General features: G+C 38.9%; 1 protein-coding gene across 1 annotated transcript; it reads left to right on the plus strand.

The window, feature by feature from the left end:
• The first annotated feature begins 4,810 nt into the window (after nucleotides 1–4,810).
• Nucleotides 4,811–11,230, plus strand: LOC124595709 (craniofacial development protein 2-like). The gene is made up of 3 exons (XM_047134578.1): nucleotides 4,811–4,881; nucleotides 9,502–9,509; nucleotides 10,839–11,230. Exons 1-3 carry the CDS (start codon nucleotides 4,811–4,813, stop codon nucleotides 11,228–11,230), a joined length of 471 nt encoding a protein of 156 aa, XP_046990534.1.
• Nucleotides 11,231–21,172: the final 9,942 nt, after the last annotated feature.

Here is a 21,172-nt window from a genome sequence, read left to right on the forward strand (position 1 = left end):
ACACTTTCCTAAATGACATAGAATTATAAATGTTGTTCGCTGCAAAATTATGAGCTGGTCACAGGTTAAGTCTCTCTCAGTTAAATACTTTACTATTTAAAATGAAAGTTAATTGGAATTCACTAACAAGTTACTTCTCACTGTCTTTTGAATAAAGAAATTATTGTTTTCATAAATAGTGGTAAAGGATAATCTGTGGATCTTATTACACATTATAATATGCACTTTCAATACCCGAAAGAAACAAGTGCTTAGCAAGCAAATATAACTTTCTACAACTGCAATTCACGACTTTTGCTGCAGTGAGACACGATGTTGACAAATTTATAAGAAACTGACTCACCTTTTAAAATTTACTACAGGCAGCACTATGATCATTAACTAAGCAAAACTTTATAAGCCTCAGTTTTAAGAACTTTTAATTTTTAAAAGTAACAGCAAATTGTCTTTATTGCCACAGTCTTCTACTTTCAAGTAAATGATTAAATAGATGACTTTGACACTCCAAAAAAAAAACTTTAAATTGGACTGTTTCCATCATTGGGAGGCTTCCATTTTTGCACAAACTAGGACACTCGGTAATCATAGTTCAAATGGAGAGGAACCTGAGAGGCGTTGTGATAGGGAAAAAATCAAGATAGGCACATGAATTCAATTATAAGTTACCTTATATTTGAGCATACTAACACATCCAATAAGCTAATCCTTCACTGTACATTATTATAGTATTCTGTTACAGTGATTGCACAATGTGGTGGCAACTGCATGTTGGTAGGTGGATTTGCAGGCAGAATTGCTGGACTCTGTCCCTTCTGGGTGGCGATGATAGATACCAATTCCAGAATATTCCAGCTATTTATCCATCCATCCGAGGCATTGGTAAGTGGCAGGAAAAGCCTCTCTCGGAACCAGCACAATATACAACTTTTACATGGGCAGTGCAAAGTTTGGTAGCTCGTCCCCGACTGACTCTTGTTCCACCTTTTCTACCTAGGCCAACCACAACTTGCGCGCGCTACACAGTTCCGTTCCAGAGGGGAACCTTTTTCATACAGGGTGACCAAGAACCCTAAGTGAGGATCAGCAGTTTACATAACAGCAACCAAACACATTAAATAAAACAGAACATTTGCACATATTTCTACAAAAAATTATTCACCCAAATTCCAAATGTATACAGTAAGTTTTGTCTCCCTCCAATTGAGACAAAGAATTTAAATGACAGATATACTACATTGCATAGAATCAAATCATGACATCAAAAGTTTTTTTACAAAGAAAGTAGTATACAATTTTGTGTTATCTGTTCAATCAAACAACATTTACAGAATCTTAACGATGTAACATTAAATAAAACAAAAGCAAAATAAATCAGTAGAGTGTTAGAGATATGGTGTTACATAGTGACTACCAGTACATTGTAATATTCCACCACCATCCATAAAATCACCGTCAATGTTGAACATGTGGACAAGAATAAAAGAAAACACCCAGAATTACCAATTCACTCAGCAATTTCATCGTCGGAACCCCAGTGACTGAGGTCTGGAAAACTATCATGGTATACAGCAATCAGCTTGCAGGACACAACCTTCAACATGCAGGAAGCTTGGAACAATCAATATCAGGAGCAATCTTCCATGAAGCCCCATCTATTAACTGAAACTCCTTGTGAGTGACCAGAGGTTTTCATCTACTCCAGTGACATTGGTGCATATAATGAATTGGATAATAATTGACCAGGGATGGTGTGGAGCATTGCTACACCAATGTGGTTGGAGGTACCCCTTATACGTGACTGTGGTGAAGAGCAGCAAACCACAAATCACGTAAAGTTTAAATGTTCTCTCGTAGCATTCAAAAGGACTATGGAAGACTGTCACAAGCAGGAGCTTCTGACTGGATTTCCACCCTCCAGTAAACCTGTGAACTCATTACAAACTTGAGAGTGTGCATATCTGTATAAAAATGTGTGTCTTTGTTGTAAATAGTTGTCCATATTTTCGTCATCATACAATAAATAGATAAAATTACTAAATTTAACTCACAAATGTTATACATACTGCATTAAAGAACAACTTGATCTTAACCCTCACTATATCAAGAGTATGGGGGGAGGAGGCAGACTTTATGGCCACCTTTTGAAAGTACTGCAATGTAGTCACTTACATTATATTTCCAAATTCTGAAGAGATATTGGTTTTAATTAATTCTTTTACCAGATTCCATAAATGCTTTTAAATTTTTCAGTAAAACTGAAACCAAAAAATTATATCTAAGTAGTGGATGTCACTTTCCACAATGAATTGTCATTCAATCTTTTCAGGTTCCAGAACCTTACACATTAAAATCTCTTAAAAAAGTATGTTGTGAGTAAAAGTCTATAAAAATTAATGAATTTTCCTTTCTAAATTTGTTTATGGTGGTCATAAAATATCCCCAGCCTGGTAGTACACATTCTTGAAAAATCATTAACACTTTAAATGTATGTTGTTAATATAAGTCAGCAACAACTGAGAGGCTGCTCCCTGTTGTCTAGTGTAGCACTGACGCCTTTGTTGTGCTGCTGAGCTCCGAATGCCTCCACCTCAAAATTCACAGTTATTTATCTTTCTCTGGGGTACATTTGTTGCTCTATTGCCTGGTTCCGTCACATAGCTCACAACATAGTTCTAGTCCTGGTGTGGTGACACTGTCTCACCCATTCCAGCTATTACTGCTGCACGAGTCAGATTTCGCATAGCATGGCTAGCCCATCTCACAATCCTTTTTTGTACATGTTGCTGTAACCTACGTGTTGCCACACTCTGCGTACCGGCCAGCAGAATCTAATGCAATTCTCCACTGCAGCTTCTTAGAAATTTCACCTAAGGCTAGGTGATGATGCTACATTGCCTGCCTACCCCCCCCCCCCCCCCCCCCCCCCGCCCCTTTTCCTTAAAGAGATATTGGGGGAAAATGTTATGTTAATGGCCAACCTGATATGAACCACAGCTATAAAACAGCAACAATAGCAGCAGAAAAGAGTTCATCAACAAGAAGAAGAAAAGGATGGAGAAAATGAAAAGTGAGGTGAACATCCAACAACAAAGTTAAGTACTGGATTTTTTTGTGTAGTGTTTTGTCGTATAATTAATAACAGTGACAGTCAGTGAATCTGGAACAGTAGGGAGTCATACAGAAATGGAAGACTTAAGTATTGTAGTGAAACAAGAACAGGAAAATGTTAGTGATGAACTTGTAAAACAGGAAAAACTAATGGATGTATTAAAACAAGATGATGATAATAATGTAAGTACAATGCTGCCCTAGTTAAGAAAAATTAGTAATGACCAGTTTGCAAAAATAAATGAGCAACTTGAAAATCACAAATAAGAAAAGAAAAATCAGTTCACAGAAATTGGTCATTCAGTAGTAGCATTATTTGACTGTATGGGTAAAAATAGGTCAATTAAATGATATTGATCAAAAAATTGAGAGGTTAGATGGTTGAGTAGAGTCTGTGGGGTCAAAAATGAAAGAAATTCAACATCACATTTCATAATGAAATTAAAATTTACAAAGATGAGATCACTGAAGCTAGGGGAGAAAATGCTTTTAAAAAAGTGCCTGAGGAAATAAGATCCGTTGACAAAAATGTAAATAGTCAAATTTCGACTTTGGAAACTAATGTTGACACCTAACTGGCACTTGTTGAAAGCAGTTCTGTTGAACAGGTGAAAACAGTAGACAGGAGATTCACAGAAAATGTAAAATTAAGTAACAACAAAACCAGCACCCTAGAAAGTAGTGTTTCTGAATTGTGTAAAACAGTGTGTGTGTGTGTGTGTGTGTGTGTGTGTGTGTGTACTGTTGACAAAGGCCTTAATGGCCGAAAGCTATAATTGTGTAAATCTTTTTGTTGTTCCTATCACGACTCAGAATCTCTGCTATATGGTGAGTAGCAACTTTCCCTCTCTGGTGTTGTTACAGTTGAAGAATTGTCTACTGATGCACTTAGTGGAAATCTTGTTAACAATGTTGGTACTATGTTTTGCAACATTCCAATGAAAAACTTTTCAGGTGAAGGTAGTATAACTGATAGCATGAAAATCAAGTTTGTTAAGAAGTTTCTGGAAGGTGAAGCATTAAGCTGGGCAAACAAGTATACTAATTATGACATAACCTTTGTAGATTTTTGGGAAAGGGTTTTTAGATAAATTTTGAAGCTAGAATAAAAAGTGAATTTCTCACAGGACCAAATTACATGGCAGGGCATATAAGTATGAAACAGTTTTGCAAAAACGAGCTTAAAAAGTTAAGAGTGTTTGAGCAAACCTTTTGATGAACTCAACCAGATTGATGCTTTAAAAAGGAGGTTACTGGCTGAGGTACAGTGGGACCAAAACTATATGCCACATGACACAGTAGACCAGTTTTTGAAATATGTAGATAAATTACAAGAGTTTTGGAAACAACAGGGAAGTACAACTACAACACACACACTATTTTGAAAGAGGTAATAATCAAAACTGGCACAGTAATAATCACAACAGGAGAGAACATCGTAATCATAGTGGTGATAATTGTCATCAGAAAGAACATAATAGAGCAAATGGTAACAATTTTCATTTTGGAGAGCAACACGGTAATAGTTGAACAGAAATTGGAACAGAGATGATAATAGGAACACAAGGAAGCAGGATGGGGTATTAATTCAGGAAACAAAAAACTAGCTTGGGCCCCACTGTCAGTGTGCAAGTTATGGGCTCATGAAACAAATAACAAATTGACCAGAAATGACACAAATGCTATCACATAAGAGTAGGGAATGATGATGTTGATAATTTATGACACAATATTGATGGTGTTCACGGTATTTTTGAATATGATAAATTCAAGGTAAGTGATGATGAGATCATGGGAAGGCAGGTGCCTTGATGACACCAGCAGCCAAATTTCAGGAGTGTCTGAATCTTTAAGTAAAAAATTAAAACATGATGAGGAGTATGTAGAATTAACTGTAATTTGAGTACAGATTAAAGGTACAACTGGGAAACACAGTAAAGAAGTTAACAGTCAGGCTTTAATAACTTTTACAATTGAGGGAGTGACTTTTACACATGTATGTTTAATAATTCATGATCTCTGTGAAGCTCATATCCTTGGCATCACATGGATAGTTAGTGTGAATGCAGGTTTAGATTGAGGTGGGCAGATATTGATTATCAATGCACCTGATGGAGATGGTATTTGTACTGATTTTATAAAGTCAACTACACTGAAGCACCAAAGAATCTGGTATAGGCAGGCATATTGAAATATAGAAATATGTAAACAGGCAAAATACAGCACTGTGGTTGACAATGCCTATATAAGACAATAAGTGTGTGGCACAATTGTTAGATCAGTTACTGCTGTTACAATGGCAGGTTATTAAGATTTAAGTGAGTCTGAATGTGGTGTTATAGTCGGCACGTGAGTGATGGGACACAGCATCTCTGAGGTAGCGATGAAGTGGGAATTTTCCCATACGACCATTTCTCAAGTGTACTGTGAATATCAGGAATCTGGTAAAACATCAACTCTCCAACATCGCTACGGCCAGAAAAGATTCTGTAAGAATAGGACCAATGACAACTGAAGAGAATTGTTCAGCATGCAGAAGTGCAAAACTACTGCAAATTGCTGCAGGTTTCAATGCTGGGCCATCAACAAGTGTCAGCGTGCGAACCATTCAAGGAAACATCACCGATATGGGCTTTCGGAGCTGAAGGCCCACTCGTTCACCCTTGATGACTGCGTGACACAAAGCTTTACACCTTGCCTGAGCCTGTCAACCCCGATATTGGACTGTTGATGACTGGAAACATGTTGCATGATCGAACAAGTCTCATTTCAAATTGTATTGAGTGGATGTACGTGTACAGGTATGGAGACAATCTCATGAATGTATGGACCCAGTATGTCAGCAGGTAACTTTTCAAGCTGGTGGAGGATCTGTAGTAGTGTGGGGCGTGGGCAGTTGGAGTGATATGGGACCTCTGATATATCTAGATACAGATCTGACAGGTGACACGGATGTAAGCATCCTGTCTGACCGCCTGCATCCATTCATGTCCATTGTGCATTCCAACAGACTTGAGCAATTCCATCAGGACAATGCAACACCCCAAACGTCCAGGATTGCTACAGAGTTGCTCCAGGAACACTCTTCTGAGTTTAAACACTTACACTGGCCACCAGACTCCCCAGACAAAAACATTATTGAGTATATCTGGGATGCCTTGCAACATGCTGTTCAGAAGAGATCTCCACCCCCTCGTACTCTTATGGATTTATGGACAACCCTGCAGGATTCATGGTGCCAGCTCTCTCCAGCACTACTTCATACATTAGTCAAGTCCATGCCATGTTGTGTTGTGGCACTTCTGCATGCTTGTGGGAGACCTACATGGTATTAGGCAGGTATACCAGTTTCTTTGGCTCTTTAGTGTATGTCTTATGAAGACAATAAAATAAATAGTGTACAATGTTTAAAAGATAGTGGATTTGTAGTCAAAGATATGCCAGGATTAGGTACAGATGAAGCCAAATTTAAAGACCTTGTAGACACTAAGATTTCAAAAGCAGAAAGATTTAACTGATAATCAAAAATGGGCACTGGAATCTTTCTTATGGGAGTATAGTGATGTGTTGAGTAATATTCCAGGTAGAGTGAGAGGATATCAGTGTACTTGCAGCTAAAACCATATCAACAATTCTTTATAAAGCCTTATTGTGTACAGCTAAGAAAGCTGAAGTTGAGAAAGAGTTGCACGAGATGGAAGTGTGTTATATCATTGAAAGAAGTGTTAGCCCGTATAACAAGCCATTAACCATTGTTTCCAAAAGAGATGGAGGAGTTAGATTGGTCCTCGATTCTAGGCATTTGAATAAGCATTTGTACAGAGAAACAGATCTCTCTGAAAAGACTGATAAACTTTTACACAAATTTAAGAATGCTGAGTTTATGTCTAGTTTGTATTTAACTTCTAGATTTCATAAGATCCCTTTAGCCTCTGAATCCCATAAATATGCTGCCTTTCTTTACAGAAGCAGATGTTACCAATACTGTGTAGTACATTTTGGTTTGAATTCATCTGTAGCTGAGATTATAAGAGCATTGGATTATGTACTTGGCCTATATCTGGTAGAAAAACTTACTGTTTATGTGGATGACATTTTGGTAACTAGGCTAAGTTGGGAAGAGCATTTGGAGTTGTTGAAGCATGTATGTGAAAAATCTTGATGAGGAGGTATGACTCTGGAACTCAAAAAACGTACATTTGCTGTCCCAGAACTAAAATTCTGATGTCATGTAATTACTGGGAAAGGAATCTTGGCAGATCCTAATAAAATTAAAGCAGTCTCAAATTTTCCAGCACCATGTATTAAATACAACTGAAGTCTTTTTGTAGTTTACATGGATTTTGTCAAAAATTTGTGAGTGGGCAAAGTTTGAATGCATCCTGTTTAAGCAATTTACTTAAAAAGAACACCAACTGGTTTTGGACCCAAGAATGTCAGCAAGCATTTGAAAACATCATGAAAGAAGTAAATAATCAAAATTTGCTACGCACACCAGACTTTAGTCTACCAATTTATTTACACATAGATAGTAGTGTTTGGAGGCAGAACTATTTCAGGAAAAAGAAGTTAATGAGGAAATCATACAAGACACAATTACCTTTGCAAATAGAATACTATTAAAACATGAGATAATCTTGCACAGTTATAGAGAAGGAATTATTAGCTGTTTACAGAGCATTTACTAAATTTGGAACCTATTTGCTGGCACATAAAGTAATTGTATATTCAGACCAAAAAGCGCTACCCTACAAGAATGTAGACTAAATCACAATAAACTTACCAGATGGGGAATGTATTTGCAACAATTCATTGTGAAATTAAGTATATTAAAGGTGCAGATAAAATGCCATTGGGTGGAGGTAATGGAAATTTTGATCAAAAGAGTTTAAAATCAGATACATGAAGGGTATACATGATGAGGGAATTATTACGGCAATGTGTAACAAAATTATAAGGAACCAAAACCATGATTCAAACTGGAGGTTAGTAAAGAGCTGTTTAGGCAAAATAAATTATGGAAAAATTGGACAGGTATTATAAAGTATATAAAGGAGCACTTTTCAGGACAACAGATGTGGATTCTGATGATTGGAAGTTACATAGGCCAGAGAAAGAAACTGTAAAGTTGATTAAGTATATAAATGAGTGTTATGGACACTATGGCATTCAAAAATGTAGACAAAAGCTACAAGAAAATGTTTTTTCTATAATGTGGCTGAAAAGATTAGGAAAGAACTACCTACTTGTGACAGGTGTCAGAGGATCAAAATAAGTAGCAGAACTTGTCAAGGTGAGATGCAAAATATAACACCTGAGAAACCTATGGATTTAGTTGCTGTGGATTTTTATGGAAGTTTACCAAAAAGTAAAAAAAAAAAAAAGATTATCATTATATTTTTGTTATGATTGATGTTTTTTCCAAACATATAAAATTATATCCAGCCAGAAAAGCTACAAATAACGAGACTATTGCGAAAATTGAAAAAGATTACGTCAAAAATGAAGGAAAACATAAATTAATTCTGTCAGACAATGGATCACAGTTTGTAATTAAGTGTTGGGAGTCATTCATAGAAAAATCTGGTATTAGACACATTTTAATTTCAGTTTAGAATCCTTCATCCAATCCAGCAGAGAGATATATGCTGAAATGAATCGTCTATGTTGCACATACTGTACCCACAAACACCCTTAAACGTATGAATACATCAGTGATTTTGAAGGTGTAATGAATAGCTTGCAACAAAGTTCCACAGGATTTTCACCTTTTGAAGTTACATTTAACAATAACCAGCAAATCTTATCTCTGAATTAGTAGATTATCCACCATGTACTATGACTGCTCAAAAACGCAAAGCAGTTGTGAGAGAAACCATGAAAAAGCAAAGAGAGATGTGAATAAAAAGACATGATAATAAGGTCAAAATCACACAGATCAACATTGGACACTATGTCCTTGTTAAATCACATGAGAAATCCAAAATGTTAACATCTAAGTTAAAAAAGTTTTTTGATATCTATATTGGCCCATTTAAGGTCACTGAGAACCCGCATCCCAATGCCTAACAATTCAATTATCCTAAATCTAGAAAGCTTCTTGGGTTACGAAATGTTACCTCACTGAAACCGCATGAAGAAAAAAGTGAAGATAAATAATGAAAAGGATTCTTTCTGGAATGTTGTACAAAAAAAATATATTCTGCCATATGTAAAGAACTATGTAGTTACAGTACTTCATAATTTTTTTTCCAAACAGTTTAAATGTGGTAACTTCTTATTTTGCATATGCTTTGACATTTCTACTGGTTGTAAATAAGTCATGAGTGTATTTTATTATGTTCTTTCATGAGAAGTAATTATTTTTTTACAATGTTATTTGTCAATGTTTAGAGTAATCTGTAAGTACAATAGTCAATCAATTCCTGAGCATTTATTCAGTTCTTAATATAACTTTCTTTGTGACATATAATGAATTAGTACTTGTGTCATTTACATGTTATTTTTAGACATGATATTTGTGAAAAAAAAACTCTGGAAGCTGAAAAATAACCATTAGAGCATCTACTTTTGCTGTCTAGAATTATTGGTCGCCCAATGAAACTTTGACATTTCTTCTGTGCTAGTTTCGGGAATGTGTGTGGAAGGCAGCACACCATTTCTCACAAAATAACTTCGATTTCTTGTACTGTGTATAATTTACTTGTGATTACTATGATAGATGTTTTATATTAATATTATTTTGTATATATTTCAAATTTTCATTATTTCCCCATTGAAACAGATACTTTATGTAAATGTGAAAGAAGCATTTTAAATGAAACAGTGACAAATAGTTAATGAACAGCACTTTAAAGCAAATTTCAGTGTTGATGACATTTTTCGCATACTTTATGGCCAATATTTGTTTACATAAGTAACTAAATAATTTAGTTTTGAAGAAAATGTATAAGAATGAGCTATCTGTCTCATCCTGCAACATAATTTGAAAGAGCTGATAAACAATTTTTCATATGTTATTGTATAATCTATTCTGTGATAAGAAAACTAATGAATGCAAAATGTTTGTAACAATCAGAAACTGAAGGACAAAATAAGTGATAAAATTGATTACTCGCACATGGAATAGGTAAGGGGTCTGCTGACTTTGGTAGGCACACCACATGGCAAGTGGTGCCTTTCATAGCTGGGGGTATCCATTCTTAATTTCTAATTAACTCTATTCTAACTCTTTCCTATACGAGTTCTGTTCCCACTGTGCCCTTCAATTGTTGTTTACTCTTTCCTGTCCGGGATCTATACTACTTTCTGTCACCACAACTTCTGTGGATGAGGTAAGATGACAGTTCTGCCCTTGTCATACCTGCCATCCCTCCCAGGGGACACCGCCTTATCGTAGGCACCTTCAGTGCCGGGTGGAAGGGTTTGCGTGCTCTGACAAAGTCGAGAGCTGTACCTGCAATAGCGTAGCTACTGGCAGGGTCACCCAAGCCAGATTGGTCTTGATGGAGGAGTCAGACAAAGTGTGTCCCAAAATGTAAGGTGGGGGGGAGGGGCCCTAAAAAAAACCAGGTCCTCCAAGTCGGGAGTTGAGCGTTAGGCTAACAACCCCACCTCAGAAAAAAGTACTGTTGCGGTTACTATACACATGCCTCGGAACAGAAAGGATTGGCTGTTGACGACCCGGCGAAAAAAACGGTTAAAGAGAAGGAACACGGATATTTGGATAGCCACCTGGAATGTGAGGACACTCAAGAGGCCTGGCAAGCTACAAGAAGTTGGGAAAAAACTAGATAAGTATCAAGTGAAAACAGCAGCAATACAAGAAACTAGATGGAAAGGGCAAGGAATGATAGTGTTGGGGGAACATTTAATGATGTATAGCAGTGGAAATACAGGCCTTTATGCCACTGCTTTCCTTCTACATAGGTCTATGAAGGCTAATGTAATTGGTTTTCCAGTAGTGAGTGACAGAATGTGTTCTCTAAGGATAAGGGCAAAAATTTTTTGCGTTACAATAGTGAATGTCTACGCCCTTATGGAGGAGGCAGATGAAGATGCAAAGGATAATTTTATGCCAAATTGGAAAAAGAAATTGGTAAAATTCAAAGGCACGATGTGAAAATAATACTTCAAGTCCTAAATGAAAAAATAGGGAAAGCAGAGGTATATAGAAGTATAATAGGAAAAGAAAGGCTACACAATGACAGTAATGATAATGGGCTCAGAATGATAGACTTCACCAGTGGGAAGAACATGATAATAAAAAGCATCTATCACCCAAGGAAAGATATTAAGAAATGTACATGGGTATCACCAGATGGAAACACAAGCAACCAAATAGATCACATACCGTACTCATAGACAAAAGGCATGCATCAGATATTATGGAAGCTAGCAGCTGCAGAGGGGCAGATGGAGACACAGACCACTACTTAGTACAAATTAGATTTAGGCAGAAGATAGTTTTGGTAAGAAACCAAAGGAATAAGATAAGAATGAGACACAATATACAAAGACTCCAAATGAAGGAAACACAGGAAGAATATAAGAAGAAACTAGAAGAGATATTGGAAGCAGGGAGAAACACAGGGAATGAAGATAATGTGGAAACTAAATGGGAGTTGTTGAAAACTGCCATTAGCATAGCTGCAGAAGAGATACTGGGGAGAGAACAACGCAAAAGAGTGGTTGGTTGGGGGAAGAGACCAAACAGCGAGGTTATCGGTCGCAAAAGAGTGGTTAAGTGGTTCGGTGAGGAATGAAACGAGAGAAATGAAGCTAGGCGGAGAATGTTGCAAAGGAACACGAGGTTAGCAGCAGAAGAAACAGTGAAAAGAGGAAAAGAGCAGATAAGCTTTGTAGGGTAAAGAAAAGGCAGCATGAAAGGAGAAGGATAGAGCAGCTGGATGAAATGGAAGGCAACAAAGTGATCAGAAGGGTGTATGAGAGCACAAGAGATTTGAAGAAAGGTTTCCAACTGCGAGCGGTTTTCTATAAGGATAAGGATGAAAACCTAATTGGAGATAAAAGCAAAGTCCTAGAAAGGTGGCAAAAGTACTTTACCGAACTGCTTGGCGGGAAAGAAGGGGATACAGAAGAAGGAACTGTGATTGAGAATGAAAGGGAACAGGACTCAGAATTGGAATTGGAGTTAGATGTAGAGGATCGGGAAGAGGAAGTAGTACCAGAGCTAGAGGAAGTGAAGAATGCTGTCAAGAGCCTAAAAAATAATAGAGCAGCAGGAGAAGACAGTATAGAGGCCAAATTATTAAAATATGGGGGAAAGAAAATGGAGGAGGCAGTCCATGAATTGATAAAGGAAATGTGGGTAAAGGAGGAAATGCCAAGGACTGGAACGAGGGAATTATCTGCCCATTACATAAAAAAGGCGACAAGTCAGAATGTAGCAATTATCGTGGATTCACTCTCTTTGATGTAACATACAAGATATTTAGTAAAATTTTAGCTTCCAGGTTTGAAAGGATGATAAAAGTGATATTGGGAGACTATCAGGCTGGATTTTGGAGGGACAGATCCACGATGGATCAGATATTTTTATTAAGACAAGTGCTAGAGAAGTTTTATGAGTATGACAAGCAACTAAATCAATTGTACATTGATTTTAAGCAAGCGTACGACAGTCTACACAGGAAGAAAATTATACAGACCATGAAATAATTTATAATCCCACTAAAACTGATCAATTTAACAGAAATTACAATGAAAGCAACAGTGTATAAAGTAAGAATAGAGCAAGAACTATCTCGTGAATTCCAGGTACGGAGGGGGCTACAACAGGGAGATGTGATCTCTACAATGCTATTTAATTTAGTTTTAGAAAAGGTGATGCAGCAAATGCCAATAAACCCAGGAGGAACAATACTTAATCGGCAAGTTCAAATGGTAGCGTATGCAGATGACGTAGCATTAATGGCAATGAATGTAAGGGCACTAAAGGGGAACTACGATGTGTTAGATGAAGCAGCAGAAGTAGGTTTAGAAGTAAACATAAACAAAACAAAGTACTTGGTGATGGGGGGGAGTCCAATATAAACGGACAAAAGAATTCAATAGTAATGAATGGGAAAGAATATGAAAGAGTGAAAACATTTAAATATTTAGGTTCTGTAATAACGGAGACTCCCCCCCCCCCCCCCCCCCCCCTCCCCGAACCATGGACCTTGGTGGCGAGGCTTGCATGCCTCAATGATACATGTATCCGTACCGTAGGTGCAACCACAATGGAGGGGTATCTGTTGAGAGGCCAGACGAACATGTGGTTCCTGAAGAGGGGCAGCAGCCTTTTCAGTAGTTGCAGGGGCAACAGTCTGGATGATTGACTGATCTGGCCTTGTAACACTAACCAAAACGGCCTTGCTGCGCTGGTACTGCGAACGACTGAAATCAAGGGAAACTACAGCCGTAATTTTTCCTGAGGGCATGCAGCTTTACTGTATGGTTTAATGATGAAGGCGTCCTCTTAGGTAAAATATTCCGGAGGTAAAATAGTCCCCCAATTGGATCTCCGGGCGGGGACTACTCAGGAGGACGTCGTTATCAGGAGAAAGAAAACTGGCGTTCTACGGGTTGGAGCGTGGAATGCCAGATCCCTTAATCGGGCAGTTAGGTTAGAAAGTTTAAAAAGGGAAATGGATAGATTAAAGTTAGATATAGTGGGAATTAGTGAAGTTCGGTGGCAGGAGGAACAAGACTTTTGTTCAGGTGAATACAGGGTTATAAATACAAAATCAAATAGGGGTAATGCAGGAGTAGGTTTAATAATGAATAAAAAAAAAAGGAATGTGGGTAAGCTACTACAAACAGCATAGTGAAAGCATTATTGTGGCCAAGATAGATACGAAGCCCATGCCTACCACAGTAGTACAAGTTTATATGCCGACTAGCTCCGCATATGACAAAGAGATTGATGAAATGTATGATGAGATAAAAGAAATTATTCAGATAGTGAAGGGAGACGAAAATTTAATAGTCATGGGTGACTGGAATTCGACAATAGGAAAAGGAAGAGAAGGGAACATAGTAGGTGAATATGGATTGGGGCTAAGAAATGAAAGAGGAAGCCGACTGGTAGAATTTTGCACAGAGCATAACTTAATCATAGTTAACACTTGGTTCAAGAATCATAAAAGAAGGTTTTATGCATGGAAGAAGCCTGGAGATACTGACAGGTTTCAGGTAGATTATTGGTAAGACACAGATTTTGGAACCAGGTTATAAACTGTAAGACATTTCCAGGGGCATATGTGGACTCTAACCTCAATCTATTGGTTATGAACTGTAGATTAAAACTGAAGAAACTGCAAAAAGTGGGGAATTTAAGGAGATGGGACATGGATAAACTGACAGAACCAGAGGTTGTAGAGAGTTTTAGGGAGAGCATTAGGGAAAGATTGACAGGAATGGGAGAAAGAAATACAGTAGAAGAAGAATGGGTAGCTTTGAGAGATGAAACAGTGAAGGCAGCAGAGGATCAAGTAGGTAAAAAGACTAGGGCTAGCAGAAATCCTTGGGTAACAGAAGAGATACTGAATTTAATCGATGAAAGGAGAAAGTACAAAAATGCAGTAAATGGAGCTGGCAAAAAGGAATACAAACGTCTCAAAAATGAGATTGACAGGAAGTGCAAAATGGCTAAACGGGGACGGCTAGAGGACAAATTTAAAGATGTAGAGGCACATATCGCTAGGGGTAAGATAGATACTGCCTACAGGAAAATTAAAGAGACCTTTGGAGAAAAGAGAACCACTTGCATGAATATCAAGAGCTCAGATGGAAACCCAATTCTAAGCAAAGAAGGGAAAGCAGAAAGCTAGAAGGAGTATATAGAGAGTCTATACGAGGGCGATGTACTTGAGGACAATATTATGGAAATGGAAGAGGATGTAATGAAGATGAAATGGGAGATATGATACTGCGTGAAGAGTTTGAAAGAGCACTGAAAGACCTAAGTCGAAACAAGGCCCCGGGAGTAGACATTCCATTAGAACTACTGACAGCCTTGGGAGAGCCAGCCCTGACAAAACTCTACCACCTGGTGAACAAGATGTATGAGACAGGAGAAATATCCTCAGACTTCAAGAAGAATATAATAATTCCAATTCCAAAGAAAGCAGATGTTGACAGATGTGAAAATTACCGAACTATCAGTTTAATAAGCTACGGCTGCAAAATACTAACACGAATTCTTTACAGACGAATGGTAAAACTGGTAGATGCCGACCTTGGGGAAGATCAGTTTGGATTCCATAGAAATGTTGGCACACGTGAGGCAATACTGACACCTACGACTTATCTTAGAAGAAAGATTAAGGAAAGGCAAACCTACGTTTCTAGCATTTGTAGACTTAGAGAAAGGTTTTGACAATGTTGGGTGGAATACTCTGTTTCAAATTCTGAAGGTGGCAGGGGTAAAATACAGGGAGCGAAAGGCTATTTACAATTTGTACAGAAACCAGATTGCAGTTATAAGAGTCGAGGGACATGAAAGGGAAGCAGTGGTTGGGAAGGGAATGAGACAGGGTTGTAGCCTATCCCCGATGTTATTCAATCTGTATATTGAGCAAGCAGTGAAGGAAAACAAAAGAAAAATTTGGAGTAGGTATTAAAATCCATGGAGAAGAAATAAAAACTTTGAGGTTCACCGATGACATTGTAGTTCTGTCAGAGACAGCAAAAGACCTGGAAGAGCAGCTGAACGGAATGGAAAGTGTCTTGAAAGGAGGACATAAGATGAACATCAACAAAAGCAAAACGAGGATAATGAAATGTAGTCGAATTAGGTGGGGTGATGCTGAGGGAATTAGATTAGGAAATGAGACACTTAATGTAGTAAAGGAGTTTTGCTATTTGGGGAGCAGAATAACTGATGATGGTCGAAGTAGAGGGGATTCAAAATGTAGACTGGCAATGGCAAGGAAAGCGTTTCTGAAGAGAAATTTGTTGACATCGAGTATAGATTTAAGTGTCAGGAAGTCATTTCTGAAAGTATTTGTATGGAGTGTAACCATGTATGGAAGTGAAACATGGACGATAAATAGTTTGGATAAGAAGAGAATAGAAGCTTTCGAAATGTGGTGCTACAGAAGAATGCTGAAGATTAGATGGGTAGATCACATAACTAATGAGGAGGTATTGAATAGAATTGGGGAGAAGAGAAATTTGTGGCACAACTTGACTAGAAGAAGGGATCGGTTGGCAGGACATATTCTGAGGCATCAAGGGATCACCAATTTAGTATTGGAGGACAGCGCGGAGGGTAAAAATCGTAGAGGGAGACCAATAGATGAATACACTAAACAGATTCAGAAGGATGTAGGTACTGGGAGATGAAGAAGCTTGGACAGGATAGAGTAGCATGGAGAGCTGCATCAAACCAGTCTCAGGACTGAAGACCACAACAACAACAATAACGGAGGACAATAAAGTAGCAGTAGAAATTCAAGAAAGGATAGCAAGTGGAAACCATTGCTATTTTGCCTTGCAGAATGTATTTAATTTCAGGTTTAATTTCAGGAATGTTAGTAGGAATACAAAAATCAAAATACACTCCTGGAAATGGAAAAAAGAACACATTGACACCGGTGTGTCAGACCCACCATACTTGCTCCGGACACTGCGAGAGGGCTGTACAAGCAATGATCACACGCACGGCACAGCGGACACACCAGGAACCGCGGTGTTGGCCGTCGAATGGCGCTAGCTGCGCAGCATTTGTGCACCGCCGCCGTCAGTGTCAGCCAGTTCGCCGTGGCATACGGAGCTCCATCGCAGTCTTTAACACTGGTAGCATGCCGCGACAGCGTGGACGTGAACCGTATGTGCAGTTGACGGACTTTGAGCGAGGGCGTATAGTGGGCATGCGGGAGGCCGGGTGGACGTACCGCCGAATTGCTCAACACGTGGGGCGTGAGGTCTCCACAGTACATCGATGTTGTCACTAGTGGTCGGTGGAAGGTGCACGTGCCCATCGACCTGGGACCGGACCGCAGCGACGCACGGATGCACGCCAATACCGTAGGATCCTACGCACTGCCGTAGGGGACCGCACCGCCACTTCCCAGCAAATTAGGGACACTGTTGCTCCTGGGGTATCGGCGAGGACCATTCGCAACCGTCTCCATGAAGCTGGGCTACGGTCCCGCACACCGTTAGGCCGTCTTCCGCTCACGCCCCAACATCGTGCAGCCCGCCTCCAGTGGTGTCGCGACAGGCGTGAATGGAGGGACGAATGGAGACGTGTCGTCTTCAGCGATGAGAGTCGCTTCTGCCTTGGTGCCAATGATGGTCGTATGCGTGTTTGGCGCCGTGCAGGTGAGCGCCACAATCAGGACTGCATATGACCGAGGCACACAGGGCCAACACCCGGCATCATGGTGTGGGGAGCGATCTCCTACACTGGCCGTACACCACTGGTGATTGTCGAGGGGACACTGAATAGTGCACGGTACATCCAAACCGTCATCGAACACATCGTTCTACCATTCCTAGACCGGCAAGGGAACTTGCTGTTCCAACAGGACAATGCACGTCCGCATGTATCCCGTGCCACCCAACGTGCTCTAGAAGGTGTAAGTCAACTACCCTGGCCAGCAAGATCTCCGGATCTGTCCCCCATTGAGCATGTTTGGGACTGGATGAAGCGTCATCTCACGCGGTCTGCACGTCCAGCACGAACGCTGGTCCAACTGAGGCGCCAGGTGGAAATGGCATGGCAAGCCGTTCCACAGGACTACATCCAGCATCTCTACGATCGTCTCCATGGGAGAATAGCAGCCTGCATTGCTGCGAAAGGTGGATATACACTGTACTAGTGCCGACATTGTGCATGCTCTGTTGCCTGTGTCTATGTGCCTGTGGTTCTGTCAGTGTGATCATGTGATGTATCTGACCCCAGGAATGTGTCAATAAAGTTTCCCCTTCCTGGGACAATGAATTCACGGTGTTCTTATTTCAATTTCCAGGAGTGTATACATGACCATATTAAGACTTATAGTAATATATGGTTCAGAAGGCTGGGTATAGACATTAGAGGAGGAGAACTGGTTATTGAGATGGGAAAGATACTGACAAGGGAACCTCCCCATCACACCCCCCTCAGGTTTAGTTATAAGTTGGCACAGTGGATAGGCCTTGAAAAACTGAACACAGATCAATCGAGAAAACAGGAAGAAGTTGTGTGGAACTATGAAAAAAATAAGCAAAATATACAAACTGAGTAGTCCATGCTCAAGATATGTAACATTAAGGACAGTACTAGCTTAGTAGCGCCATGCTCCTGTGGTTAGCGTGAGCAGCTGTGGAACCAGAAGTCCTTGGTTTGAATCTTCCCCCGAGTGAAAATTTTTTTATTTTCAGACAATTATGAAAGTTCAGGCGCGCGCGCACACACACACACACACACACACACACACACACACACAAAATCAACTTCGTTCTCCAAAATTCCACGACATGTTCAGATTTGCTTGGACATATGCAGGATTTGACGGTCTACACACGAAAAAATTTGAAAATGCTAAAAACATATGTTTTGACAGAGCACAGGGAAAACTGTGCGACTGTTGCAGTCATTTGTTGCAGTTTATGTGACAAACTCTTATGTTTTCATCACTTTTTTGGGAGTGATTATCACATCCACAAGAAAACCTAAATCAGGCAAGGTAGAAGAATCTTTTTACCTATTTGCCAAGTGTACAAGTTAGGTGGGTCGACAACATATTCCTGTCATGTGATGCACATGCCGTCACCAGTGTCGTATAGAATATATCAGACATGTTTTCCTGTGGAGGAATCGGTTGACTTATGACCTTGCGATCAAATGTTTTCGGTTCCCATTGGAGAGGCACGTCCTTTCGTCTACTAATCGCACGGTTTTGCGGTGCGGTCGCAATACACAGACACTAAACTTATTACAGTGAACAAAGACGTCAATGAACGAACGGACAGATCATAATTGCGAAAGTAAATATATTAAATTTTTCACTCGAGGGAGGACTTGAACCAAGGATCTCTCGTTCCACTGCTACTCATGCTAACCACAGGACCACGGCGCTCCTGAGCTCACACTGTCCTTGATGTTGCATATGTTGCACATAGACTACTCAGTTTGTATATTTTGCTATTTTTTCATAGTTCCACACAACTTCTTCCTGTTTTCTTGATTGATCTGTGTTCAGTTTTTCAAGGCCTATCCACTGTGCCAACTTATAACTAAATCTGAGGGGGGTGCGATGCGGAGGTTCCCTTGTGAGAAGGATTTTTGGAGCAGTGAGAGGGGAAGATGGCTGGAGAGTAAGGACAACGCAGAACTACAAACACTTTTTGGACAGATGGATATTATTGTTAAAATTAAGTAGGGAAGAATAAGATGGGCAGAACATATACAGAGAATGCCAGAAACTCAGAATGTTAAGAAAGTTTTAATGGGAAAATCTGACGGGAGAAGGAGAAGAGGTAGACCCAGGAAAAGGTGGCTGGACGACTTGGAAGAAGATCTAAAGGCAATGGGAATGAAAAATTTGAGAAGAAAGGCAATGGACAGAGACGAATGGAGGCAGGTGATACAGGAGGCCAAGGTTCTTCAAGAACTGTAGGGACAACCAAGAAGAGAAGAAGCACCTGCCATGTTGCGCAAAAAAAATTCTTGTGATACAGAGCAAGTAATAATTTTTTGTTATAGCATATTTTTATATGCCAAGGGTTCAATGTTCTGTATGAAAGGTAAATTTAGAAGTAAGACATTGTATGATGATGTTACAAAAATATTTCATTGGTGTTTTGAGAAAAGGGATTAAGTTCCTAACTAAGTACATTAGTTTTGTTCTGTGATCTGAACTATTTTGCTATATTTTCTTTAAAAACACTTCAAATAACTCTATATGGACTAAGATGTTTCCTTTTGATCACAGGACACTACCGGTCAATGATATTTCACCTACTGAAGACAGATTTATAATATCGATTTACAGACATTTTCATGAAATACAAGTTCTACTGTCGTGCTAATATAATAAAATTACTGTTATGTCTACCATCCTTTTGCGTATCCCATATATGGTATATGATATTTGGTAATAATTTGAGAGCGACAGGATAATTAAAAGATCAGACTTTGAAATTGTTTTTCAGAATTTGTGAGAAAAGAACTTAATGAAACGAAATTTTGTTCTTGACCTCATTTGAGTGAAGTGGTGATGCTAAGAGAATCAAAATGCTGTATACCATGTAATGAAGAACCGTTGAATATTGATTTGTTATAGTCCAAAGCTTGTTGGCATAACCAGTTTTATTATGTTATATCAAAACTTTTCTCGCATTGTACACTTTCAAAATTTGGGGGTGGGGGGGTGGGGGTGGGGTATTGTAATGAAACTGGTTATGGTGAGATAAATGTACTAACCGATCTTGGATCATATGAAGTGAATGATACTGCACCAAAGAGATAAAACCAAAAATCCACTACTATATAGCTATGCAAAAATGTTTAAATGTCAATGTTTATGAATACTTACTGTAATTACAATGATAATTATGGACATCTCAAAAATGATTGACAATTAATTGTATTTTATTTATGAAATGTATGTTCCAAAGATTGTTTTGCATAAATAGATCAATTTATGTTAGTAATTTCGTTCCTACATGTTGTTAGAGGTAAAGCTTTGTTCTTTTGGGCAATTGGTTGTACGTGTTTGAAGTGATAGGATGGAGAATGAGTTGTGTGTGTTTTATTGATTTGCATTGTGAAGTAAAATGACTGAAAATATACATGTAATTCTGCAGAAAGTCCACCAGATTTCACATCATTATTGAAACAGTAACCCAATCATCCTCTAGATGATTATAGAAAGATGAACCACAAAAGGAAACGCATAACAAGCCATCAACACACAATAAAGAAGAGCAACAAAAAAAGATGAGTACTTTTATTATTAACAGAGCTGGTTGTTTAAATTCAACTGCCCTTGTCATTCGCTACAATGTGTCATTATCTCAGTGTGGCAAGTACTGTGAAACTGTGACCAGGTGCCCAAATTACTAA

Source organism: Schistocerca americana, chromosome 1 (genome assembly GCF_021461395.2).
Source record: "Schistocerca americana isolate TAMUIC-IGC-003095 chromosome 1, iqSchAmer2.1, whole genome shotgun sequence".
Classification (NCBI taxonomy): domain Eukaryota; kingdom Metazoa; phylum Arthropoda; class Insecta; order Orthoptera; family Acrididae; genus Schistocerca; species Schistocerca americana.

Bases quoted from the DNA above. Each gene is read 5' to 3' on its own strand.
- LOC124595709 (XM_047134578.1), top strand. From the start codon at position 4,811: ATGATGATGTTGATAATTTATGACACAATATTGATGGTGTTCACGGTA.